Consider the following 26,612-nt stretch of genomic DNA (forward strand, 5'->3'; position numbering starts at 1 on the left):
CTTTTCCATTATCCTGTAGCTGTGTTGTCTGCTATTCATATTATATTAACATGTTGACAGAGAGTGGTTTCTATGTTGTCAGTATTATCAGGCTTTGTTTTGCGATAGCGAATGTTTTATACATGTTGTATCCTTGCTAAATGGGAACCTTGACGTGCCCAAAGGTGAAGAGTTGGTTCTGAATGTCCTCCGAACACTAACCTGCTTGCTTTCCGGGAATGATGTGTCAAAGGTGCGTTTGATTCTCCCAGTTAGAATTTTTCTTTTGTGCAATTAGTTGCATAATTTGTTTGTAATGGTTGGAAAAATATGGAGAACATGAAAACTTGTGTACTCTGAACTTCCTCCTAAGTGAGCAGGTTGTCTAATTATGTTTTCACATCTTTTCTTTCTTTCTGATCGTTTGGATCATCTTGTAAGGTGCTACACATCTTCTGCCATGTCTTCCTTCTTTTTGTCTAGCTCTGGTCTCATTTCCGTTGTACTGCCAACTCGAAGTCGTTTATCATTTCCAATGCCGCAATTTATTTTCCAAAGAACCTTGTAGTTTGTATTACTGTAGTATTTTGCCATCTTGTGTTATTCTAAAAATTCACATGAAAGGAGACTGATTGTATTTTCCTTATGGTAAGGTGACCACTGTCTTTTTCTTTGTATCTGTGAAAGTTTCTGTTAACCCGCTCTAGAAGAGCCTTTCATACTCTACTCCTGGTTAGGCAGTGTAGCTTTGACACTTCCTTCTGGGTAGGCATATATTTCTGCATATAACGTTTAAAAAAAGTGTCTGGATATTCATCAGTATATTTAAAATTGGTACATAATGGATAAACAAGCAGGAAATCGTTTAGTGTGGATGAACCGAAGTTGGTGCCAAACGACTCAGATCAAGCGCTGCATGGTACTTGGGACATGTCTTTATTTCAATTGAATACTGAGCTATAGCTTGAAGGAAATTAGGACCATGCTTTCACAAGAACTCTTGGGGAATCTCACACTTCTGTGATATGTCACCTTCCAGTTGCCTTTTGTGAATGAAAATTTCTTACTTCATCAAAAAACAAACACTCTTGGGGAAGACAGAAAAGAACTGTTAGTCAGCAGCAACGTTAATCCCACTTAAAAGCTTAATCCTCTGGGATCCACTTTATTCTTTTGAGCCATTTCTATGTCTAATCAAAACTAAACATGTCTTGGGTTATCTAGAACGAAAAGTAGATTGAACCCTATCTTACTATATTATTCCGGTATTTTTAATAGATGTGATCAGGTTCAATTTCTCAATCCATCAAAGTGTTTCTTATCACAGTCATGTCTCTCTTATTGGTCCTGTCTCTGAAACAGTACATCTTTTCCCGTGTCTGAATTGTGGAAAAGATCTTTGCTTGCCAGTTCATGATTTAACATGAGAAGCTGATTTTTTGTTACTAATTCTTTTGTTATTCTTTTGGTCCCAAAGGCTGCGTTTCAAGCTCTTGTGGGCACGGGTTATCAGACTTTGCGTAGCTTGCTGTTGGACTTCTGCCAATGGCAACCAAGTGAGGCGCTTTTAGATGCTCTGCTTGATATGTTGGTTGATGGGAAGTTTGATCTCAAGGCAAGTCCTGTGATAAAGGTTAGTAGTCCGAAATCTTGTGTGTGCACCAACAGTAATAGCATCCTCTAGTACTTGTTAGGTAAAAAAATACAATAGCAGGTTTTGTTTTCTCATGGTTTTAGTAAATTAATGTCATGTTAAATGTGCCACTAATGTCAACTTTTGTTTTGATTTTTGTATTTTAGAATGAAGATGTCATCTTGCTATATCTCTGTGTCCTGCAAAAGGTTGGTATCAGTTCCACTTTCCTTAATGTTTTTCCTATTTATGATTTTGGCTGATGTGCTTTCACTGTTACTCTTCTTCAATTTTCTTCTTTTTATTTTTTGGAAATACAATGTTCTGATTAATGATATTTCTGTTTGCTCACTGGGCAGAGCAGTGACGCATTGCGGAATCATGGGCTTGATGTTTTTCTTCAGCTTATAAGAGATTCAATGTCCAATCAAGCTTCTTGTGTCAAGTCAGGGATGCTAAACTTTCTTCTTGATTGGTTTCCCCAAGAGAGCAAGGACACCGTAGTTTTGAAAATTGCCCAATTAATTCAGGTCATTGGTGGGCATAGCATTTCTGGAAAAGATATACGCAAAATCTTTGCTCTACTCCGCAGTGAGAAAGTAGGCTCACATCAGCAGTACAGCTCATTGCTTTTGACCAGCATGCTGGCAATGCTCAATGAGAAGGGACCAACTGCCTTCTTTGATCTCAATGGGGTGGAATCGGTAACTGAAACAATGACCTTTGAAGCAATCTGAAATATGTTAAACTGAATGAATGTTGTTTCTTCTTTTTGCTTTCACTAGCTCCGAGTTACTTCTCCCTGCAAATTATGTGATGCTTCCCCTTCCCTCATACAGGGAATTTTGATAAAGACTCCAGTTCACTGGCCATTGAATAAGGGGTTCTCTTTTACTTGTTGGCTAAGGGTAGAAAGCTTTCCTAGAGGTGGTGGAACAATGGGACTTTTCAGTTTTCTTACTGAAAGTGGAAGAGGATGCGTTGGTGTTCTTGGAAAAGATAAGCTTATATATGAGGTGATAAAAGTCGTTACTTGCTTTTGTTTTATTTGGAGCTTGTTCACATTTCTGTGAATCTTGAGTTTGGAGTGCATTACGATATTTGCATAGGTTACTCAAGCCTTCTTTGTTAAGCCACGTCAGCCTGATGTCTTTGCTATTAATAGCTCTCTTTACTTTTACAGTCGATTAATCAGAAAAGGCAATCGGTTGTGCTGCAAGTCAATCTTGTTAGAAAGAAGTGGCATTTTTTGTGTTTAACACATACAATTGGTAGGGCATTTTCTGGAGGTAGCCAATTGAAGTGTTATTTGGATGGAACTCTTGTGTCCTCTGAAAAATGCAGGTATTTTGCTCTCTCTCTCTCCCTTCTGATGTCAATCTTTTAAGGGAAGAGATTGTTTGATCTATTCCCAGCTGAGGAGAGCTTTGTGAATTTTCCCAATTTGGTTGCAGATATGCAAAGGTAAATGAGCCTCTGACTTGTTGCACTATTGGCACAAAAATCAGTTTACCTTCCTATGAGGAAGAGAATCCTACACTTTCTTCGAAAGATCCATCTGCTTTCTATGGTCAGATTGGTCCAGTTTACTTGTTCAATGATTCCATTGCTTCAGAACATGTGCAAGGTATCTATTCTTTAGGACCTAGCTACATGTATTCCTTCCTGGATAATGAAACTGCAGGTCAGTTGGATAACCCATCGTCCAGTGGAGTGCTTGATGTTAAAGATGGTCTTGCCTCCAAAATCATATTTGGACTTAATTCACAGGTTCTTTCTCTTTTTCCTTGAATTCTTTACCTGAAAATTGTGTTTTTTGCATGTCTCTATGGAACTTAAATATTGAAATTTATGTATCAGGCACGTAATGGAAGGCGGTTATTTAATGTTTCACCCGTGGTAGATCCTGGATTATATAAAAGTTCATTTGAAGCAACTGTATTGGTTGGGACACAGCTGTGTTCTAGACGACTGCTTCAACAGATCATATATTGTGTTGGCGGCGTCTCTGTGTTTTTCCCTCTTTTCACTAAAACTGACTTGTATGAAACTGAAGAAGCTAAGACATTTGGCCAAGCTTTACTTACCCCAATTACAAAGGAGCGTTTAACTGCTGAAGTTATTGAACTTATAGCTTCTGTTCTGGATGAGAATTTAGCCAATCAACAACAGATGCTACTTCTTTCCGGGTTTCCAATACTGGGGTTTTTGCTGAAGTCAGTTCCACCTGAGCAATTAAATATGGATACCCTGTCTGCTTTGAAACATTTATTTAATGTGGTTGCAAATGGTGGTATGTTGAATCTACTTGTTTTTTTTTTTTTTTTTTTTTTTTTTTTAATCTTTGAGTTCATGAACTACTTTTTCTACAACTCTCAGCTTGACATATTTTACCAGACTTTCTTTGTGTAACTCTTAAATTTATTGCCAGGTCTGTCAGATATGCTAGTCAAGGATGCTATATCCCATATATTTCTCAGCCCTGTTATATGGGTCTACTCAGTTTACAGGGTTCAACGTGAACTGTGTATGTTTCTCATTCAGCAATTCGATAATGATCCAAGGTTGCTGAGAAGTTTATGTAGGCTTCCACGTGTTCTTGACATAATTCGGCAGTTTTACTGGGATGACGGCAAATATCGTTTTGCTATTGGAAGCAAACCTCTTTTACATCCTGTAACAAAGCAAATTACAGGGGAGAGACCTAGCAAAGATGAAATACATAAAATTCGTCTCCTTCTGTTAAGTCTTGGCGAGATGAGTCTCAGGTAGTTTTCTGTTTTCTTTTTCTTGGAGAGGATAAAGCTTTTATTCTTTGACTGTTGTAGTGACTGAGTTTTCTTCTTTACTATGTAAGCTTTTTAGCTTCTGCTCAGCTTTCCTGTTTTAGTTTTTATAAAAAGAGCTATTTCCTTTTGTGCAGCATCTTTTGAAGATGTTCTCATACCTTTTTCTTTATGCAGGCAGCATATTTCAGCATCAGATATAAAATCTCTCATAGCCTTTTTCGAGCGTAGCCAGGACGTGGCTTGCATTGAAGATGTTCTACATATGGTTATTCGAGCCGTTTCTCAGAAACAACTGCTTGCTTCTTTCCTTGAACAAGTTAATTTGATTGGTGGCTGTCACATATTTGTAAATCTTCTTGAAAGGTATGTCCTCAAATAGGTGAAACACATATTCTGAACATATGCCTGTTTGGAATATACCCATACAAATCGTATATACCCAGTTTGTTGTCTTCATAAAAAAATGTACAAAGCTTGCTGCATAAATAACTTGTTTGGAATTGGTGAATATATGGAAGCTGATCATTTGTCTTTATGAACTTTGTGAAAACATCTCCTTGGATTATTTCTTTCTTGACAATTACATTCTATGTGCTTGGTCATCTTGTAAAATACCAGATTTGATGCAATATGGAGATGCAACTTGATTGTCGCACACAAATTACATTTGGTCAAAACTCTTCAAATTGCAGTTACTTAAGTAGTTATTTGATACATATGAGTTTACAGGTTGCCACTGCCATTGCTTGATATTTTACTTCTGCAATCGATCTTGGAACCATGTTTTGCGTTTTACTTTTACAGACACTAGCTTGATTCCTACTAAATTGCACTACCAGAAGTAGATTGCCTGTTGGAAGTGAACCTACCCTATTTGCATTTGTATACCTAACAATCTACCTACTCATAACATTGATATTCGTAAACCAATTCTTTCCCTAGAGCAGGTTTATATTTCAAAGAATACGAGTCACCTCTTTCCAGTAGCTATTACCTCGGAGAATCAAATACTTGACTTATAATACACACAAAATAGACGTAGATGAAAATGATGAACACAGAGGCAAAATGAGATGGTGATAGGCGATAATAACTCAAACAAGTATCATGAGGATTATGATTAGGAGTAAACATATACTTTTTGAGCAACAATAAAACTGTGCAAGAGGGGGAGCCAATCTATAGGGGCCTAAAATTCTCTTTTGTATTGTTGTCTATTTGTAATTATGCCCATGTGATTATGCATCTACTTGATGTTTTTTAAATGAAACACCTTTCTGAAAAAAAGAACTGTGAGAGAGACTAGTCTGCAACAGGCAAGAAACTGTGTGAGAGAGACAAGTTTGCAACAGGCAAGAATCTTGATCTAGAGGTGAACAGTGTTGTCAAAAACAAAAAGCGCAAAAAAGCTCTAAGGTCAGTTGGGGCTTTAAATAACACGTGGGCTTTAATAAAAAAAGTGTCAAGGGAGAAAAAGTGAAATGTCGATTGTTTAGTGATGCCTCTTTAGAAGAGGCTTACTGGCAAGGTAAAGTATGCCTTGAACCTTGATGATGCCATTTAAACACACATGAAGCTTGGCAAGGCGCTCAACACGTTTTGAGCTTCGCTTCAGGGCTTAAGCGCGCCGTTGACCGTACTGGATGTGAATCACTTGGACTGATGAAGTATGCCTTAGAACCTTGATGGCACCATTTAAACACACATTAAGCTAGGCGAGGCGCTCAACACGTTTTGAGCTTCGCTTCAGGGCTTAAGCGCGCCTTTGACTGTACTGGATATGAATCATTTGGACTGGATGAAGACCACAGTCGATGATTATAAGTCGGGAATGGTGGAGCTGTAGAAAGTGGAGTTCTGTGGTGGTGAATGGTGGAGCTGCAGAAAGTGGAGTTCTATGGTGGTGGAACGGTTGGTTGTGAAGTTGTATGTGTTGGAGCTTTAGCAATGGGTGAAGGTGGGTAGATAATGTAAAAATCCCCAAATTAGAATTGGTAAAACCTTGAAAATATCTAGATGTTCACAAGTCGAGTGTGATGTAGGGTTCAGTCTAAAAAAAAGTAACATCTCACTAAGTACCCGAGTTAAGCCGAGTATTGATAGCATGAAGAGGCAACAACAACAACAACAAACCCAGTGTATTCCCACCTAGTGGGGTCTGGGGGGTAAGATGTACGCAGTCCATACCTCTACCTCTAAAGAAGTAGAAAGGCTGTTTCCGATAGACTCCCGGCTCAAGGCACGAGATACCACACAAACACATAGTAAAGCACAGAAGCAGATTACATAACATAAATACGGCACCCATAAGTAATATAAAACAGAGGAAAACACACAGATTCGTAATAAAACATGGAACACGAAACACGGAATCATAACAGGAATAAAACCCCCACCAAGTACTTCCCTACACTAGCGACCCAAACTGGCCCTAGTCCTCTGCCCTAATTCGCGTCCTTCAGACCTTCCTATCTAGGGTCATGTCCTCGGTGAGCTGTAACTGCTCCATGTCCCGCCTAATCACCTCACCCCAGTACTTCTTCGGCCTACCCCTACCCCGCCTAAAACCATCCAACGCTAGCCTCTCACACCTACGGACCGGGGCATCCATGCCCCTCCTCTTCACGTGTCCGAACCATCTCAATCGGGCTTCCCGCATCTTGCATTCCACAGCATGAAGAGGCATACAATTAAAAAGATAACATGATGTGAAAGCGACATTTCTCAAGAAACCTCTGCACAATGAGATTGTAATGAGTTTGGTGTGAGCGATTTAATGAGATGTTTATTCTTCTCTCAGCTATTCCATTTTGTTGAGAGGTGTGACGAGGATGACTATCATGAACCACTAAACTGGAGATGATACACGCTCTGTTGCATTATCACTACCGAATAGTGCAGTTATAGCCCTTAAATTGATTATGGATTTCAGTATGGAGGTTTGTCTGAAAAAATGGAAAATAACTTAGATTGATTTTCATCTAGATTATCCAAATGCACCTTCAATAAAATTGACAAAATAGTGGAACCCTAAAGTAGGACTCACCCGACTAGGACCCCACACATCTGAATGAACTAAAGAGAAAAGAAACTTTGCACCAATTATTAAGATGATGAGGGAAGGAGAACAAACTAGATAAGTTTTGAGAAACCAAGTTGTTTGTTGTTGAATTCTCTACTTTAGAGATACTGCTTGAATAACAAAAGATTTTTTCATTACTAATAAAATTATTAGTATCTCGGGGAAGTTAACGTTAAGCTGGAGATTTGGAGATAAACCCTGGAGTCTAAAGGGTTCAGGCTGAGAAGGACTTAGAGTGCAATTTTAGTAATTTGATAGATGTGGCTGGCGTGGAATTGAGGCTTGATGCACGAGCCATCCAAAAGAGAGAGTTTCAAGAACCTTGGGTCTACTATTCACGAAAATGGGGAGATTGACGATGATGTCACATAAAGTATTGGTGCATGAGGATGAAATAAAAGCTCACATCCGGCGTCTTACATGGTAAGAAGGTGCAACCAAAACTTAAGGGTATGTTCTACCGGTTGGTGGTTTGACCAATTATGTTGTACAAGATGAAGTGTTGGCCAATCAAGAACTCTCACGTTCAGAAAAAGGAAGTTGCGGAAATGAAGATAATGTGGTAGATGTGTGGGCATACTAGAGGGATAGGATTAAATATGAAAATATCTGGGACAAGGTGGGAGTGGCTTTGGTGGAGGACAAGATATGGGAAGTGAGACCGAGATGGGTTTGGTATGTAAGAAGGCGATGCGTTGATGCCCCAGTGCTGAGGTGTGAGGTTGGATATGGATGGTTCCATGAAAGGAAAAGGTACAACGAAGAAGTATTGAGGAGAGGTGATTAGACATGACATGATTCTGTTTTGGTGTATCAAGGACATGTCTGTGGATAATAGGTTGGGGAGGAGACACGTATTAGGGTAGTAGGTTAGTAGGTAATAGAACGTTGTCTCACTTATCCTTCCATACTAGTAGTTGTAGCATTACTCCTGCAGTTTCTTATCCTTTGATTTCTGCTGCTATTTGTTGTTTCCTACTTCAATTATCATATTGTTTTGTTGTAATTATTGTACAAAATGATTTTTCATGCTCTCTACAATATTTTGGCATGATTTCTTCACTTCCGTTATTCCTTTTCTCGTACTGCTTTGAACTGTTTTTCCTTTAGTCGAGAGTCTATCAGAAACAACCGCTCGACATGCGAGGTAGTGGTAATACACTCTACCTCCCCACATCCAACTTTGTGGGATTACACTAAGTATGGTGTTGCTGTTAATAAAATTATTTACCTTATATCGATAAACTAGAATGTCTCATTCATCTATGCAATAGAGGTGAATTGGTAATAGGATTGTGATGATTTTGGAAGGCTAAGGTAATAAAGTCAACTTGATCCTCACCCGATACTAATGATTCGTCCAACACAATTCCTGTAAGCCAGTAAAGTTACAATAAGGTCATTGAGTAGCTATGTGTTTGGGATTGTGAGAATTAATGGGAAAAATATTATTGAATTGTTTGTTTACATAATTACATCGAGACCCTATTTATAGACACTATAGTACAATCCTTTTCCAAGTAGGATTTTTATATACTATTCATATTTCTACTCATACTCTAACACTCTCCCTCAAACTGGTGCATACAAATCATATATACCTAGCTTGTTACAAATGTAATTAATACGAGGACCGGTGATGAACTTAGTGAAGATATCGGCAAGTTGATCACTTGACTTCACAAATTTATAACAATATCTCATGTGGAGAATCTTTTCTCTGACAAAGTGACAATCAATCTCTCTGTGTTTAGTCCTCTCATGAAGCACTGGATTTGATGCGATATGAAGGGCTGCTTGATTATCACACACAAGTTCCATCTTACTGGTTTCTCTAAATTTTAATTCTCTCAGCAACTATTTGATTCAAACTAGCTCACAAGTTGCTACAACCATTGCTCGATATTTTGCTTTTGCACTAGATCGAGCAATAATACTCTGTTTCTTACTCTTCCAAGACACCAAATTACCTCTTACTAAAATACAATATTCGGAGGTAGAACGTCTATTAGAGGGTGATTCTGCCCAATCAGTTTCTGTGTATCCAATGATATGCTTGTGACCTCGATTTTCAAAGAGTAATCCTTTACATGGAGTTGACTTTATATATCGCAAAATACGAACAACTGCATCCCAATGACTAGCACAGGGGGAAGTCATAAACTGACTTGCAACACTGACAGGAACGGATATGTCAGGTATAGTCACGGTGAGATAATTCAACTTTTCAATGAACCGCCTATACCTTTCAGGATCACCAAGTGGCTCCCCCTGTCCCGGTAGAAGTTTAGCATTTAGATCCATTGGAGTGTCAATGGGTCTACATCCCATCATTCCTGTCTCCTCAGGAATGTCTAAGCCATACTTGCGTTGAGAAATAATAATTCCTGATCTGGACTGAGCAACCTCAATACTTAGAAAATATTTTAGTCTGCCGAGATCTTTAGTCTAAAAATGCTGAAACAGATGTTGCTTTAATTTGGTGATACCATCCTTTTTCATTGCCGGTGATAATAATACCATCAACATAAACCATCAGACAAATACACAGATTTGGTTGAGAATGTCGATAAAACGCTGAGTGATCAGCTCCACTATGAATCATGTCAAACTGCTGAATTACTGTGCTGAATTTTCCAAACGAAGCTCGAGGGGATTGTTTCAGACCATAGAGTGACCTGGGCAATCGACGTACAAGGCTATTAGACTCCCCCGAGCAACAAAATCAGGTGGTTGCTCTATATAGACTTCTTCGTCAAGATCACGATGCAGAAAAACATTCTTAATATCCAACTGATAAAGAGGCCAATGACTAACGGCAGCAACGGATAGAAAAATACGGATAGATGCTATTTTAGCCATCGGAGAGAAAGTGTCCCCATAATCAAGCCCAAATATTTGTGTGTATCCTTTGGCAACCAGGCGAGCCTTAAGCCTATCAACCTGACCGTCTGGACCAACTTTGATTGCATAAACCCAACGGCAACCAACAGTAGATTTACCTGTAGGAAGGGAAACAAGCTCCAAGTGCCACTCGCTTGTAAAGTAGATATCTTATCTATCATAGCCTGCTTCCATCCTGAATGAGAAAGTGCTTCACCTATAGTCTTAGGGATGGAAATAGAGGACAAAAATGATACAAAAGCATAATGGGGTGATGATAAACGATGATAACTCAAGAAAGTATAGTGTGGGTTAGCATTATGAGTGGAACACATACCTTTTTGAAGTGCAACTGATTGGCTAGGAGAAGGCAAGTCCGCAGTCGGAGCAGTGTCCGACGCATGACATGAATCATCTGGGACTAATGGTGGACGCGGACGATGATGATAAGTCAGAAGTGGTGGCACTGCAGCTGGAGATGTAGAAGTAATCATTGATTCCTTAAAGGTTGGCTTGGGTAAGTCTGGAGATACGGGTAAGACTAAGGATGGTGTGGGTAAGATTAAAGATACGGGTAAAATCTCAGAGATATCAGGATGATCAGAAGAAATATAGTAAGGTCGAGATTCAAAAAAAAGTGACATTGGCGGACATAAAGTAGCGACGAAGATCCGGTGAATAACAACGATACCCTTTTTGAACTCGAGAGTATCCAATGAAGACACACTTGAGAGCACGAGAGGCTAATTTATCTTTTCCAAGGGTTAAAGTTATGAACAAAGCATGTGCTCCCAAAGACACGAAGGGGGATAGAGTAGAGATGTGACTGTGGAAATAATGTAGAATGGGGAACCTTATTCTGAATGGAAGATGATGGCATTCTATTAATTAGATAACAAGATGTGAGGACTGCATCGCCCTAAAAATGCAGCGGAACATGGGATTCAATGAGAAGAGTGCGAGCAGTCTCAAGAAGATGCCTATTTTTCCTTTCTGCTATACCATTCTACTGAGGGGTGTATGGACAAGATGTCTGGAGAACAATTCCTTGATGAGTCATAAACTCCTGAAACTGAGAGGATAAGTATTCTAAGGCATTATCACTACGAAAAGTACGAATAGAAACACCAAATTGAGTTTGTATTTCAGCACAAAAACTTTTGAATATAGAAAATATCTCAGATTGATCTTTTATTAAGAAAACCCAAATACATCTTGAAAAATCATCAATGAAACTAACAAAATAACGAAAGCCTAAAGGTGAACCGACTCTACTAGGACCCCAAACATTAGAATGTACTAATGAGAAAATAGACTCTGAACGACTCTCAATACTACGTGGAAAAGTAGCACAGGTGTGTTTCCCAAGTTGACATGACTCACAATCTTATGTGGATAAACTAGACAAACTTGGCACTATCTTTTGTAGCTTGGATAGAGTCGGATGTCCCAAACGTTTGCGAATTAGGTTTGGAGGGTCTGTAACGGATTGTTGGCACCATCATTTGTAGCTTGGATAGACTCGGATGTCCCAAACGTTTGCGAATTAGGTCTGGCGGGTCTGTAACAGAGCATGTTGTGAAGGAATTTGAAGAGGTAAGATGGTAAAGGCCTTGTGATTCATGTCCTGCGCCAATCGTCTGTCTCGTACTGCGGTCCTGCATTAGAAAAGAGTCATCAAAAAAAGTTATGCTACAACTAAGGGCACGTGTCAAACGATTAACAGATGCAAGATTAAAAGGACAACCAGGGACATAAAGAACAGAATCTAGAGTGAGAAGATAGGGCTTTGGCTTGTCCAATTCCTTTTGGTTTTGTTCGGATCCCATTGGCTAAAGTAATAGCAGGAAGAGATTGTGAATAAACAATATTAGAAAAAGTTATGTTACTAGAAATATGATCAGAAGCACCTGAGTCCACAACCCATGATCCAAGAGTACTAGACTACTCTTAGACTGTGAAACACAAGCAAAAGGATTACCAGCAACAGATGCATCAGGCTGGGCAACCGAGGCTACTTGTGGAGATGTTTGCTTACTTGCTCGATACTGAAGGAACTCATCATATTTTTTTTGGGCAATATGAGGATTATTGGATGGTCGATTAGGCTGTGAAGATATCTGCTTACTTGCTCGATTCTGAAGGAACTCATTATATTCCTTTACAACAATAGGATCATAACTGGGTGGTGGACCATGCAAACTATGACATATATCCCGAGTGTGTCCAACTTTATGACAATAACTACACTTCGATCTAGATTTTCCAAAACGACTTCCTCCTCGCCGATTTTCCATAAGCTGATGTGTTTGTTTTTCTATGGTTTGAGATGCAAGAATAAAAGAGTCAGCTGTGGGTGATGAAATTACTTTGTGACTAGGAGGCTCGACAAGACGAAGCAGAAGAGAGAATAACTCATCAATTGTAGGAACCATAGGACTAGCTAAAATCTGATCATGTACAACATCATGGTCAGTAGAAAGTCCAGCAAGTGTAAAAACTAAAAACATCTATTTGTGCTCTTGTTGTTTTTCCACATCCGCAGTGACGGATATCAATGTATTAAATTCTTCCATGATTGCTTGTACTTGTCCCAAGTAAGTTGACATATTAGATTCTTGTTTCTTCAAGTTGGTCATTCGAGATATTACATCATAAAAACGAGATATGTCATTAGTGTATAAAGCACGAGCCTTTTTCCAAACTAAATAACACGTCTGGAATGGACGAAACAAGGGCATCAACTTGGAATCAATAGATCACCATAAGAGACTACATAATTGAGCGTCAACTTTCTCCCATTGCTCTTTAGCTTTCACATCTTCCGTGCTAGATTTTGCCTTTTCATCTACCACACTAGCCTTGTTCTTTAAGTGATCTTGGACACCTTGACCTTTGCACCACAACTCAACCAAGGAAGCCCATGCTAAATAATTTGAACTTCCCATTAAAGGTTCGGAAGTGATCATAGGACTTGAACTTCCAATTCCTAATTTTTGGAGCCAAAAATATCATGCCCATAAGACATCTTGGGAATTTGACTTGAAAACCCCAACAAAAAGTTAGTGAATGTCTGAAAACAGTTACCAAAAAATATGAAGTTGCCGGAATTTAGGTTCCGGCGATTGGAATCATAAAATACTTGGCGGAATCTGGAAAAGAGTAAGTGGTCAGAGTCGGAATAGATTGGCGACCCCAACGGAAAAAAGAACAACTCAAAAATTCGACCGAAGATGGGCTCACGCGCTGGCGCGTGACGAGATCTTTTTGGAATTTCAGGATTCCGGATGGCGCGTGTCAGGTAATATTCCGACGGTTTTGGTTGGGTTTTTTGTCGTTTGATCTTTTCGATCCTCTTGGTGGTGTTGTACTTTTCACACAACCCACAAAATAAAATATGACACAAATTAGTCACCGGAATTGGCTCACGGTGATTGAGTTTTTTTTCTTTGATGTTTCTCACCAATTCCCTATCCCTTGCCAGCGTACTAACTTGTAAACCTGTTTCCTGCAAATACAAAAACAAGATCAAATGTAAAAACACCAAGAAAATCTAAAAGTAAAACTAAAAATAAACAGTTGCCAAATTACAAGTCCCTGGCAATGGCGCCAAAAACTTGACAGCGCCCCAGCGCACACGCAAGTGTACGTGGTCCATCAAGTAATATCGTGGCCTTCAAGAAAGCCAAATATCGATCCCACAGGGACTTGTTCTAACAACTATTTGATTTCAGTTCACAATTTAAATTAATCTAGTGCAAGGCGTAACCAAGAGAGAGTTTGAAGGTTGTAAACTAAAATTAATGTAAACAGTGCGTAAAGTAAAAGACTTGAGACAACCAATAGAGAAAAGCCCAGGGTTAAAGCACTTCGAACAATCGTACTACGTTATTGAACTTCATTTGTTAAATCGCTTATCTTGGTTGTTGATTCGTAGGGTTTTTTGCATGATCATGGTCTCCCAACCTCTAATCGTCTACCTAACTTGGACATTACAACTACATCGTTGAGCGGGGATGTAATAATCCAATTAAGTGCTAAACGCTATCATCCGACGTGTGAATCAAGTAAGGCTTTTAGGTACATCCCTGTCCTAGATGCTAATTTGAATTCTTTATTTTATAAAAGAACAAGAACCATACTTTGTTCATCCCCACGTTCTATCTTCCTATTCCCTCTCCCGAGATCACAAGGTCGACAATATATGTATTCTAAGGGTGATCAATCCTTAAAATAGTTACAACAAGGGTAAACAAGCAACCAAATATGATAAGCGAATCCAACGGAATTAATTCATAACGATAGTAGTCATGTTCTTGACTTTAACCCCGGAAAGGGAGTTTTTAGCCACTAATAGTCGTAACCATAATCAAGATTCTTGAATACGTGATTAAAACCATTAAAGAGCTAAATTAAAGAATATAAAACTTAAAAGAACGAGTTGCAACAACCTCCTATAATGTTCCAAGACGTCACAAAGTAAGGAACAAAGTGTATCACGTGTGTATTTATACTACAAAGAAGCCTAAGCTGTGTAGGATTGTAGGATGTAGTGTACTTCTCAAGCACCAGGATGAGCATGCGTCGCGGGCCTTGTAGCACCACTTTTGAGCAGGCGACGCGGGCTCCCTAGCCCTGGTTTGGAGCAGGTGACGCAGGCATATTGCGTGATACCATTGGAAATTGCTTCCAAAAATTCGGCTAAGTGTTGGTAGTCCATTCTTCTCTTGTGACGTTATTTTGCCTTAACTTCCAGCTTGTTCCACATCAATTTATCATCAACTTTAATCCCTCAAGCATCCGACATGACCAAACACCAAGTATTAGAGTTCAACACAACACAACGTCCACAACGATGAGCAAGAAACACGAGCTTAGACTAGGCTTGCTCGCTTAACCTGTAACATTTTGCATTGACTCTTGACTTGACTCGATTACACTTTGAACATCATAAACAAGTTGTTACATAATCACACAATAAAACCAATAGGAACTCATTCAACAACATTAGAATCCAACGAGATAGACTAAAACATCACCTAACTCAAGCTAGTAAAGCTAGTTTTCTCGGTTGAACTCTAAATGATCGATTTGAACCCAAACTTGTTTGAAATCACTTTTAAACATTGTAATCACATCCTTGAACACTTATATGCTTACTTATATCATCATCACACATAAACCAAACGAATTATCCTCAAAACAAGGCTTAATAAGCTAGAATAGCAACGCTAGAATGCATAAATACACCCAACATCACCATTCTATGTGTAACTTCAATTTGAACAAATTTTTATTCTTTTCACTACTCAACTCCCCCGCACGCCCAGGCCTCGTTAACTGGAGCGTGGACAAGATATGGGGGCCCAACATCGGTGAACAAAGATTTGGGATGGGCCTGACTCTGATACCATGTGAGAATTAATGGGAAAAAATATTAGTGAATTGTGTGTTTACATAATTACATCGAGACCCTATTTATAGACACTGTAGTACAATCCCTTTCCAAGTAGGATTTTTATATACTATTTCTATTTCTACTCATATGGATATGTGATTAGAAGGACGACCAAGAGCTGGAAAAGCTAAAATTAAAGTTAGGGAAGTACTTGAGCTTGATCTATTCTGGTTCTATATGGAGATCTGTTTTCCATTGTACTATCAGAAGAAGCTGAAAAATAATAAGCCGTAGAGAAAAGGGATTTATTTACCAGAAATATGATTAGATATAATATACCTAAATCAATTACCTAAAGACAGAGAGAGAAGATGAAGATGCAAGCTACACTATTACTTGACTGAACGTGAGAAGCTATCTCAGAGGATGTCTGTTTAAGTGTTTTGTGCTGAAGGTCTTTGTACACCCATATGGTTTCTATTTGTACAGAAGATTGGTGTCTTTCGCAGAGAATTTTGTCTTTCTGTAGAGTCTGTACTGTTTTGGTTTACCTCTTGTATATATAGGAGTTTTTCCCATCATAAATAAAATTACATTTTACCTGATTAAAAAAAGGAACTCAAGTATAATCAGGTAAAGAAACCACCCGACCTTTCAGGGTATTGGATCCCATTTAGCTACAACGAATTTTCTCAAGTTGCAGGAAGCTGCCAGAAAATCATCTCAGATATGACTAAAACACCTGAAAATTTCGCCGGAAAATAAGGTTTGTGGATGGAACCATTTGAAATTCATGTAGCCCTTTGTACTGGTGCTCACAATCCAGAGATTTTTAGGTGGATGTGGTTGGAAATGAGAATGCAATCCCTGAGAAATAGAGATCTTCACCTGTAGTGGCTTGAAAACTTTACAACTGGCCGGGAAAGTTGACTAGACTTGCCAGATCCCTAATCAGGTGGTTGGAATTGGAGAACTGGGTGGATTGACTGGGAAACAAGGAGGTAACACCCAAGACCCAAACCTTCTCGCAGGAAAATGTCTAGAAATGGCTCACACGTTTGGTCCGTGAAGAATCTGTTGTCAGAAATAGTAGGATCTGGTCGGTGCATGAGATCTGTATGTGTTACCATTTTAATTTCTTTTAATGATAACAACATAATAATCTATTTCGTTTGTAAGTACTTGGTAATTCCTTGCGTTGCATTTATGTCCCATGTATATAGATTGCCGTAGTGGTATGGACTGCTTACACTTACCCTCCCCAGACCCCACTTGGTGAGAATATACTAGGTATGTTGTTGTTGTTGTTGTTGTTGTTGTTGTTGTATATAGATTGCCGTAGTGAATCTGTGAATGTGCCTTCTGAAGTAATTTGTTGGAATTATACAAAAACACAGTCTGTTTCATATGTCTGTCATGTGCTATACTTGTTGCAGGGACTTTGAGCCCATCAGGCTACTAGGTCTGCAGTTCCTTGGACGACTGCTGGTTGGTATTCCATTAGAGAAGAAAGGATCAAAATTTTTCAGTATTGCTGTTGGCAAATCTAAATCTGTTCCGGAGGGCCTTAGAAAAGTTGGTTCAAGGACACAACCCATTTTCTCAGTTATATCTGACAGACTGTTTAAATTTCCTCAGACAGATCTCTTGTGTGCGACATTGTTTGATGTTTTGCTTGGAGGTGCCAGCCCTAAACAGGTGATGCATGTAACTTGGTGCTCTTTGTTTTTCTTTTCCTGATAACAGTCTCACTTAGCAAGTCATGCCACTATACCATGTATTAGCTGCTGGTCGCTTTGTTAAGTTTGCTTTATTTATTAATTATTCAATAGTCAGTGCACATGCAGAAGCTCATTGAACTATTTGGTTCTTTTGTTTCAGGTTCTACAGAAGCATAACCAACTTGACCATCAAAAAAGTAGCAGAAGTAGCTCTCAGTTTTTCCTTCCTCAGATTTTAGCCATTATTTTCAGATTCTTGTCAGGTTGTAAGGATGCTCCTACAAGAATAAAAATTATTAGTGATCTACTTGATCTTCTCGATTCGAATACCACAAACATTGAAGCTCTAATGGTAGGAATCTGATTTCACTGCTTTAGAACTGTTCTCTTCTTTAACTTTGATTGATCAGGCATAATGACAATCTTTCATTGCTTGCACGTTGCTGTTTAGGAACACGGTTGGACTGCATGGTTGGATGCCTCCGTGAAGCTTAATGCGTTGAAAAACTACAAATTGGAATCGAAAAATAATGATGACACTGAAACGAGTGAGCAAAATCTTTTAAGGAGTTTCTACTGTGTTGTTCTTTGTCATTATATGCATTCAGTAAAAGGTGGCTGGCAACACTTGGAGGAGACTCTGAACTTTCTCCTTTTACAGTGTGAACAGGTGTGTCCTTACCTCTACTTTGTGACACAGTCCTTTTACAACTTGAGTTTTGTTGTCAACGATTTGAACTATTGCAAGCTTTTGTTCCTAGGGTGGGATTGCTTATAGGCTCTTCCTTCGTGATCTGTACGAAGACTTAGTCCGCAAGTTGGTAGACTTATCTGCAGTGGAGAATGTTCTTGTCACTCAACCTTGTCGAGACAACATGCTGTATCTTTTTAAACTTGTTGATGAGATGCTTCTTTCTGAAATGAAGTTTAATCTTCCGGTATGTCTTGCTTTATATTCTAGCTTCTCTACCCATTTATTTATCCCTATTCTTGTTCACGTGAAATTAACTGCTATTTCTGTTACAAGTGTAAGTGATTATTGTTATTTTTTTCTTAGCCTCTACACCGAACCTGTTATTGCCTGTTCCACAAGCCACTTGCACAGGTTTTTAGTATATTCCCAAATCATAAATGTCATAATAAGTTAATGCAGGTAGTTTGGGTGGATGGAGGACTAGCAACGTTGTTACTCTGTTTGGGTGTGGTTTCAAGAGGAGTATCATGAAATGGGGGGGGGGGGGGGGGGGGGGGGGGTGTGGGGGTATTTTGTGGACATATTTCGTTTAAGGTTCGGTACGGAAGCACGATTAGTTTTTGGGCACATAAATGTCATCCATTGGGACATACGATTATTAGGAACCTGCAAGTTTGGGATATTGAAGAATTCCACAATTTGATTGAGTTGTTGTATGGGCTAGACACACCAAATAACTCATCGGGTGTATGGAGTTGGCGGGAGAGTGGAGAAGTTGTAAGCTCTTTTTATAAGAGGATACAAGTGAAGGGAGGAGTGTACCGTCCTCATGATTCCATTTGGATCCCTAGAGCTCCCAGGAAGGTTAACTTTTTAGCATGGTTAGCGGCTAAGGGTGTGATTTTAACCGCAGATAATCTGAGAAAGAGGAGGATTAACTATGTTCATTGGTGCTTTATGTGTAAGAGTGAAGGCGAGAATGTAGATCATCTTCTTTTGCATTGTAAGGTTGCTAGTCGGTTATGGAGGGTGGTTCGTAATTTGTTTGAGATGCAATGGGTGATGCTGGGTACACTGAAGGAAGCTTTGCAAAGTTCGATCCATAGAAGGGGGAAGAGAAGCTTGTGGGCATGGTGCAGTGCCCCTTTAGCAATCATGTGGTCATTTGGAAAGAGAGGAATAGGAGGGCATTTGAAGTGGTGGAACAAGATTTTGTAAAAATGCTTGATCCAAAAAAATCCAGACCTCACTATGTGGGAATACACTGGGTTTGTTGTTGTTGTTGCTTGATCCAAAAAAAAAAAGATTTTGTCAAAAAATGCCAACAGTGTTCTGTGTCTGGTTTCTTTGTGGTGGTCTTATGAGGTCCCTATTTGTATAGAGGGTTGGATCTCTTCTGCTGAGAACGATATTCTAATATAGGTTCTCTTATTTTGGTTTATGGATTGTATACGGAGTTTCCCACAATTGTTAATAAAATTATTTACCTTATTAAGAAAACTGCAAGTAGTTTGTACCTCATATTGTAGGTTTAAATTTCAAAAAAAGGTTGTAGCTTTAAACTGTAGTAGAAGGAAGTACACATGCAGTGAGCTCCTCTATATAGACTGTAATTTGCCATCTCCTCATCTCCCTTTATTACTTAAAATATTTTTTTGAATATACTTTTTTACGTATATGATTTTTGATCTGGCAATTTAACCCTAATAATGGTCCTTTCATGTGGAAAGTTACCCCTAATAAAGCCCATCATCTAGAGGAATTGCCTTGTTCTATCTCCAGGGCAAGCGTACTTATTTGTACCTTAGGGAAATTTGCAAATGCCCTTGATTTCTCCACTGTACCCCAATCTTCCACTCATTCTAGTGTCTTTCGTACTTTGCTTGAAAGGTTTTGGACAACATTTTTCCCACTTTGACCCTTTAGCGTCCTATATTTAAAGTGATTGTTGGTGTTGCAAACAGGGTATAGCAGAATGGGTATTAAGGATCCATAACATGGGGGCCCAACATTGGATTACTCTAGAAATGGGATTGGTCTGACTTTGATACCGTGATAAAAAATGAACCTTGTGCGTAACTCCCCAAAAGTTAGCATATTAGGTGAGAGGCTCCCAAGATATATAAGGAGACAATCACCTATTTGCCCTACCATTGTAGGACATAAAACGTGGTCTTCTTAAATAGGAGTTTAGGCTATATATAATATGGGACTTTAATCGTGAGAACAGTACTTTTGTATTTTTCCAAAGCAACCATTCTAGCGACTAAGTCTTACTTCTGGTGACTTCTCTGGTGGTTCTATTTCTTTTGATAAATATTCTACTTCACCGTCTTTACTGACCATTATACCTATCTTTGTTTTGGCAACTTTTCATGCAAAGCATTCTCCCAACTTACTTTCTTCTTTATATTGGCATTGGATCTCTCTTATGAACATTAAATTCAGTCACGGTGTCCAAAAAAAAAAATCATTGTTGTTCATGGTGGTAGAGTTTGGATATTGAGTTCTCTCGCTGAGCAGTGAATTGTTGTAAGGAAAGTCTTCTCTTCTTTATTTATGGTATCAGAGTTTGGTTATCGAGCCTGCCTTTGAGCATTAAACTAACAGTCCTTGTTCTGGAAAATCTTCTCCTCTTCTTCATTGATAAGATTGTTCCCTGTTGAGTTGATTATTTTTCACGATAGAATGAGGAGGAAACTGAGGTGGCATACTCAACTTGACTTTCTAGCTTTTATTTGCATACTCAAGTTGCTTCACGGCCTAGAGTTTGAGGGAGCGTGTTGAAAGCCTAGAGAATTAAGGTGTTGAAAATATTGTTACATGTCAGAATATATTTGTTAATATTATGGAACTTCTTGGGTTGTGTCGTACTTGAAATTCTGGTAATTAGGAAGTTCTTCGGTTGAACTTTCCTTGTTTTTTGTTGTCAATCTAAACTCCGAGATAAGGATCCCTGTTATGCGTTGTTTATAGCAAGTTGAAGTCATTTCTTCTTACTCTCTTCCAGTTTTCCTGAACTTTTTGTGGTCTCAAGTCTTTCTAGTAGAAAACAGCTGTTCTTTGTACCTTGGAACCCAATTACTTTCGGACAAGTGATAAAGACTAATCTCTTATGTTTATAGTAAGGAAATGCAACCATATTCTAACTGAAACCAGCAGCACTGTTGGCTCAATATAAGATGTTGGTCGTTGGTAGAGAACATGGGATCATTTTAATAAAATGGAGGCTTTATGTATTTGTTTAATAGAAGCGGAATGTGGTTTTTGTTGTTTCATTTCTTGTTACAATTGTGTTAAGCTTTATTTTTTCTCTACTGGCACAGTATCCAGCCAGCAACACCGAATTTTCTTCAGAGTTCTTAGAACTAGAACAGCTGAAAGACCTTGGTTCTGCTTTACTTGATGCCCTCCAAGGAGAACCTGATGAGAAGCTATCGAGGTACTGCAGATATTGTTTGCCTTTTTATAGATACCTGATGTTGCAGCAGTTTATTGGTGGTTGGCCTTGCCAAATTAATGAAGTTACTGCAGATATAGTTTGCCTTTTTATAGATACCTGCTGCTTTCTTTCCAGGAGTCATGTTTTCAAGAGGCCTGACATTAATGAAGTTGAGAAAATCGACGATGGGTGGTGGAATTTATGTGACAATATTTGGAATGCTATTAGTGAGATGAATGGCAAAGGACCAAGCAAGATGTTACCCAGGTCCTCACAGTCGGTAGCACCATCACTTGGCCAAAGAGCCCGTGGCTTGGTAGAATCACTTAACATACCGGCTGCAGAAATGGCTGCAGTTGTTGTATCAGGGGGAATTAGCAATGCTTTGGCTGGAAAACCCAACAAGCCTGTTGATAAGGCTATGCTTTTAAGAGGGGAAAAGTGTCCAAGAATTGTATTTCGGTTGATTATCCTATATCTTTGTAAATCATCACTTGAACGAGCATCTCGATGTGTACAACAGATTATCCCTCTCCTACCGTGCCTTCTGACTGCTGATGATGAGCAAAGCAAGAGCCGCTTGCAGCTTTTCATTTGGTAATGCTTTATAATTCGTTGATCCTTCCTAAGTCTCTTATATCATGTGGCATCGCCTGACTTCTATATTTGTATTGACAAGTTATAACATTCAATTCAACACATGTTTAGGACATTACTTGCAGTTAGGTCTCATTATGGGACACTGGATGATGGGGCTAGATTTCATGTTATAGCTCACATAATTCGGGAAACTGTCAATTGCGGGAAACTGATGCTAGCTACAAGTATAGTGAGCAGAGATGATTCGTTAGAATCAGGGAGCAATACTAAAGATGGAAGCACCATTCACAATCTGATTCAAAAGGATCGTGTGCTTTCTGCGGTGCGTCTTGGAAAAGTTAACCTTGTGCTGTCACTTAATATTTTTTACTTTCAGAAATTAATTTGATTTTATGCATGTTTTCCCGTTTCAATTAGGGCATCCTGTCGAGTACTTGCATGAAAGTCGTGAATTTCTGTTATTTCTCCTATCATGACCACTTCGTAGTCTATGAAATCTCTTTTGTCCTCTTTATCTGTAGTCTCCCTGACTTCTTCCTTTGCATCTTCAATTCCTTGGATTGGGTTGTAGTTGATATTTTCGGATTCCATCTATGTATTTTGTTCCAGGGAGTTTTCATGTTTGCTGGTTTGTTACCAGTAGACTGTTGTCTAACCTTTGGTTAAATGAAAACAAGTTACCGATAAAAGGTGACAAAATCCCTATATATCCAAATTCTATACATAAAGTAGGGGACTTACAAATGAATGTGGTTTTCTACAGAGAGCAAATAATCAACACTGACAGGAATCACATATTCTCCAAAAATGTAGAGAAAACAAGGTTAGAGAAACGAGCAATAATAACTTATAATTGGTTGGGATACTGGATTTTGAGAAGTCAGAATGCTGGATAAAGTACCCCTAATTGATTTCTCTTTCCCTCCTATTGACAAGTTACCTCTTTGCCTTCCTAATAATCTCTTCTCAAGTCTCTCAATTGCTGTTTACCTTTTTGCGTGGTCTTTATGAGACACCCCAAAGGGGTAAGCCTAAATAGGTGACTGAGGGATACTTTTCAGCTGAGGCCTGCTGCCGAGTACTAAACATTTCTCACCTTGTCCAGTGGTATCATTCCACATACTTTTAAGATTATCCTGTAGTCTTAGACTAATTGAAACAATTATAATGTGTTCCTCCGTCGAACGAGCTGATCTCGTCCGGCTGATACAACAAGTGTTTTCTTTGCAAATAACAAATGAGACACCTGAATGTTTGCTGAAAACTCCCAGAAAGAACTTCAAATAACTACTATATCCTTCGTTTTACTGAGTATGTCAGTGACCAAAACGAACAGCTATTATTCCTTAGTACTAATCTGTTGACGACTTCTGCTCTACCACTTAAAACGTTGGGGCTTAATGAAACAGGAAGATCCTCATCTATGTTAATCTAACATTGGAAGGACAGTATGTGGTTGGAATTTTCTCTTCATGAGCTTGTAGCAGAGTTTTTACTTGTCTTTTTTCCTTTTCCAATTTTTACTTTTTCACTTATTCCTAGTGAAATTTTGTTCCATCCTGTCCAGTTCGCTGATGAAGTAAAATATGTCAAGAGTTCAACAGAAGATAGGACCACACAGTTACGTGAGCTTCATGTGAGGTTGGATGAAACAGCTATCACAGATTCGAACCAAAAGAAAGCTTTTGAAGATGAAATCCAGAGTAGTTTAAATGTCATTCTTGCCTCTGATGACAACAGGAGGAGTTCTTTCCAACTAGCATATGATGAACAACAGCAAATTGTTGCTGTGAGTATGCAAAATATTGTCACTGGTTTGTTTCTTCTCTCATGCTTTCCACATCGAGCTTTTCATAACAATCCTTTTTCTGCTCTTATAGGGCAAGTGGATTCACACTTTTCGTTCTCTCATTGATGAAAGGGGTCCTTGGTCAGCTGATCCTTTCCCAAACAGCACATTAACACACTGGAAACTTGATAAAACAGAAGACGCATGGCGTCGCCGACAAAAGTTGAGAAGGAATTATCATTATGATGAAAATCTTTGTCGTCCTACCTCTACCACACCTAGTATTGAGGCTCTTAATCCTTCCAATGATGCGAAACCTGGTTTTGCAGCACATATTCCAGAGCAAATGAAGCGGTTCTTGCTGAAAGGGATTAGGAGGATTACTGATGAGGGTTCATCTGAATTGAATGAAAGCGAGAGCGAACTTACTGGGCAAAAGCCTGGATCCGAAGACTTGTCAGATAGACAGTATTTGGAGGTTGTAAAAGAAAGTAGTGATCTGAAGGACATCGCTAAGGAAGACTTAGATTGCTCCTCCACCCAGACGGAATCAGAGGATAGTGAGGTACAAGTTTACCTCTATATCTAAATGGGGAAAACAACTAATTCTGCATTTCTCATGCTTTTGAATATATTTTCAGGTTCTCATGTCAGTCCCCTGTGTCCTTGTTACGCCAAAAAGAAAGTTAGCTGGACATTTAGCAGTGAAAAAGAAATTTTTGCATTTCTTTGGTGAGTTTCTGGTCGAAGGTACAGGAGGGTCATCTGTTTTCAGAAACTTTGACTCTTCTGGGAAGTTTGATATCAACAAGTCGGAACAGCTAGGGGAACCCCAAAATCACAAATTTCTCAAGTGGCCCATGAGTTATGATTTGGATTGCGAGAGAGGGAGAGCCATTAATAGCATTGGTGCTGTCAACAATGATGAGCATCAAAAGCATCCTAACAATATAAATCGGCACAGGAGATGGACAATCTTCAGGGTACTGGGGCTGAAGCTTTTCTGTTTGATTCAGTCTCATATTCTTTAAAGTTTTATCTTCTCTAACATTTCTCATTGTAGGTAAAGGCTGTCCATTTGACTAGATATTTGCTAAGATATACAGCGATTGAAATTTTCTTCAGTGATTCCACTGCTCCTGTATTTTTTAACTTCTCTTCGCAAAAGGAGGCCAAAGACGTCGGAAGCTTAATAGTTCTAAACAGAAACGAAAGTATGGTTCCCAAGGGTTACAGGGACAAGGGTGGTGTTATTTCTTTTGTGGACAGACGTGTGGCATTGGAGATGGCAGAAAATGCTAGAGAACGCTGGAAGAGGAGGGAGATAACTAACTTTGAGTATTTGATGGTTCTGAACACTCTAGCTGGGAGATCTTACAATGATTTGACCCAGTATCCCGTGTTCCCTTGGGTTCTGGCTGATTATTCCTCGGAGACTCTTGATTTTAACAAATCTTCTACCTTTAGGGATCTATCAAAACCAGTTGGTGCACTGGATGCTAAAAGGTTCGAGGTTAGTCAATACTTATTTGTTGACTAATTTCACATATAGTGTATAGCGCTCTCTATTTGTGATGCAATCTGAGTTAACCTGTGGGCTGTGCAGGTCTTTGAGGATAGATATTGCAACTTCTGTGACCCTGATATTCCCAGGTATTATTTGAATTTACATTTTGGTATGTCCTCCAAAACTTTACCTTTGATAGTTACATGATGTGCACCCATTCTTGTTTTCAACAGTTTCTATTATGGTTCTCATTACTCGAGCATGGGAATTGTGCTGTTTTACCTCTTGAGATTGGAACCTTTTACAGCCCTCCACCGTAATCTTCAGGTACTTGGAGATTGCTCATACTATTGACCACTGGTTTCAGTAGTTATAGTTGAATTCGTCTAATTCTGTAGTGATTTGTCTAGCTGGCAGGGTTGAGATTAACTGTGTGTGATGTTGTGCCTTCTACCTAGACCAATGTTTTTAACGATTAATAAAGTTGTTGTCTTCTTTGTTTTCTCAATTTTAGGGTGGCAAATTCGATCATGCTGACCGACTTTTTCATAGCATTGGAGGAACATATCGGAATTGCCTTTCTAATACAAGTGATGTGAAAGAGTTGATTCCTGAATTCTTTTACATGCCAGAATTTCTGATCAACTCAAACTCATATCATTTTGGTGTCAAACAAGATGCAGAACCAATAGGTGATATTTGCCTACCTCCATGGGCTAAGGTATGGTCTTACTGCTTATTAAACTGAAAGTGTTACTTTAAGATCTTCTTCATCGCTATATGATGTGTGTTTGATATCCCACTTGAGTAGGAAAATATGAAAAAAGGACCTAAGAAAGGGAATCAGGAGCAAAACATAAAAGGTTCTTTATACCTATAAATGGAATCTAGCCTAACACAGGTAGGCCACATAAACATGCTAGATAAATCTTCAAATAAAGTCGTCTAAGTTATTCCAATCCCTGCATATTGGCAGAGCTTGGTATCTGATGGGGCACATAAACATGCTATATAAATCATCTGTGTTATAATAACTTATGACTTCATTTGAAGATTCAAATGCGTTAAAGGCCAATTTTGAAAAGGATTTGAATC

At 38.9% G+C, this 26,612-nt stretch overlaps 1 protein-coding gene across 9 annotated transcripts in view; it reads left to right on the forward strand.

Annotated features, from left to right (window-relative positions):
* LOC107855191 (BEACH domain-containing protein B) overlaps positions 1-26,612 on the forward strand; it is a 64,583-nt gene that overhangs the window by 19,721 nt on the left and 18,250 nt on the right. For 8 of the 9 annotated variants that reach the window (XM_047411041.1, XM_047411036.1, XM_016700181.2 and 5 more), the window contains 24 exons: positions 83-232; positions 1,457-1,612; positions 1,780-1,821; positions 1,972-2,316; positions 2,452-2,628; positions 2,796-2,956; positions 3,067-3,382; positions 3,473-3,905; positions 4,044-4,380; positions 4,576-4,764; positions 17,201-17,462; positions 17,646-17,837; positions 17,937-18,155; positions 18,247-18,423; positions 21,506-21,621; positions 21,757-22,218; positions 22,330-22,543; positions 23,789-24,010; positions 24,102-24,575; positions 24,652-24,993; positions 25,074-25,523; positions 25,617-25,663; positions 25,751-25,844; positions 26,032-26,238. In XM_047411041.1, coding sequence (XP_047266997.1) covers positions 83-232; positions 1,457-1,612; positions 1,780-1,821; positions 1,972-2,316; positions 2,452-2,628; positions 2,796-2,956; positions 3,067-3,382; positions 3,473-3,905; positions 4,044-4,380; positions 4,576-4,764; positions 17,201-17,462; positions 17,646-17,837; positions 17,937-18,155; positions 18,247-18,423; positions 21,506-21,621; positions 21,757-22,218; positions 22,330-22,543; positions 23,789-24,010; positions 24,102-24,575; positions 24,652-24,993; positions 25,074-25,523; positions 25,617-25,663; positions 25,751-25,844; positions 26,032-26,238 — 5,784 coding nt within the window. Of the gene's footprint in view, positions 1-82; positions 233-1,456; positions 1,613-1,779; positions 1,822-1,971; positions 2,317-2,451; positions 2,629-2,795; positions 2,957-3,066; positions 3,383-3,472; positions 3,906-4,043; positions 4,381-4,575; positions 4,765-17,200; positions 17,463-17,645; positions 17,838-17,936; positions 18,156-18,246; positions 18,424-21,505; positions 21,622-21,756; positions 22,219-22,329; positions 22,544-23,788; positions 24,011-24,101; positions 24,576-24,651; positions 24,994-25,073; positions 25,524-25,616; positions 25,664-25,750; positions 25,845-26,031; positions 26,239-26,612 lie in introns of those variants that run through there. The other variant, XM_016700185.2, reaches the window with a different exon arrangement.

This window comes from Capsicum annuum, chromosome 4 (assembly GCF_002878395.1).
Source record: "Capsicum annuum cultivar UCD-10X-F1 chromosome 4, UCD10Xv1.1, whole genome shotgun sequence".
Classification (NCBI taxonomy): domain Eukaryota; kingdom Viridiplantae; phylum Streptophyta; class Magnoliopsida; order Solanales; family Solanaceae; genus Capsicum; species Capsicum annuum.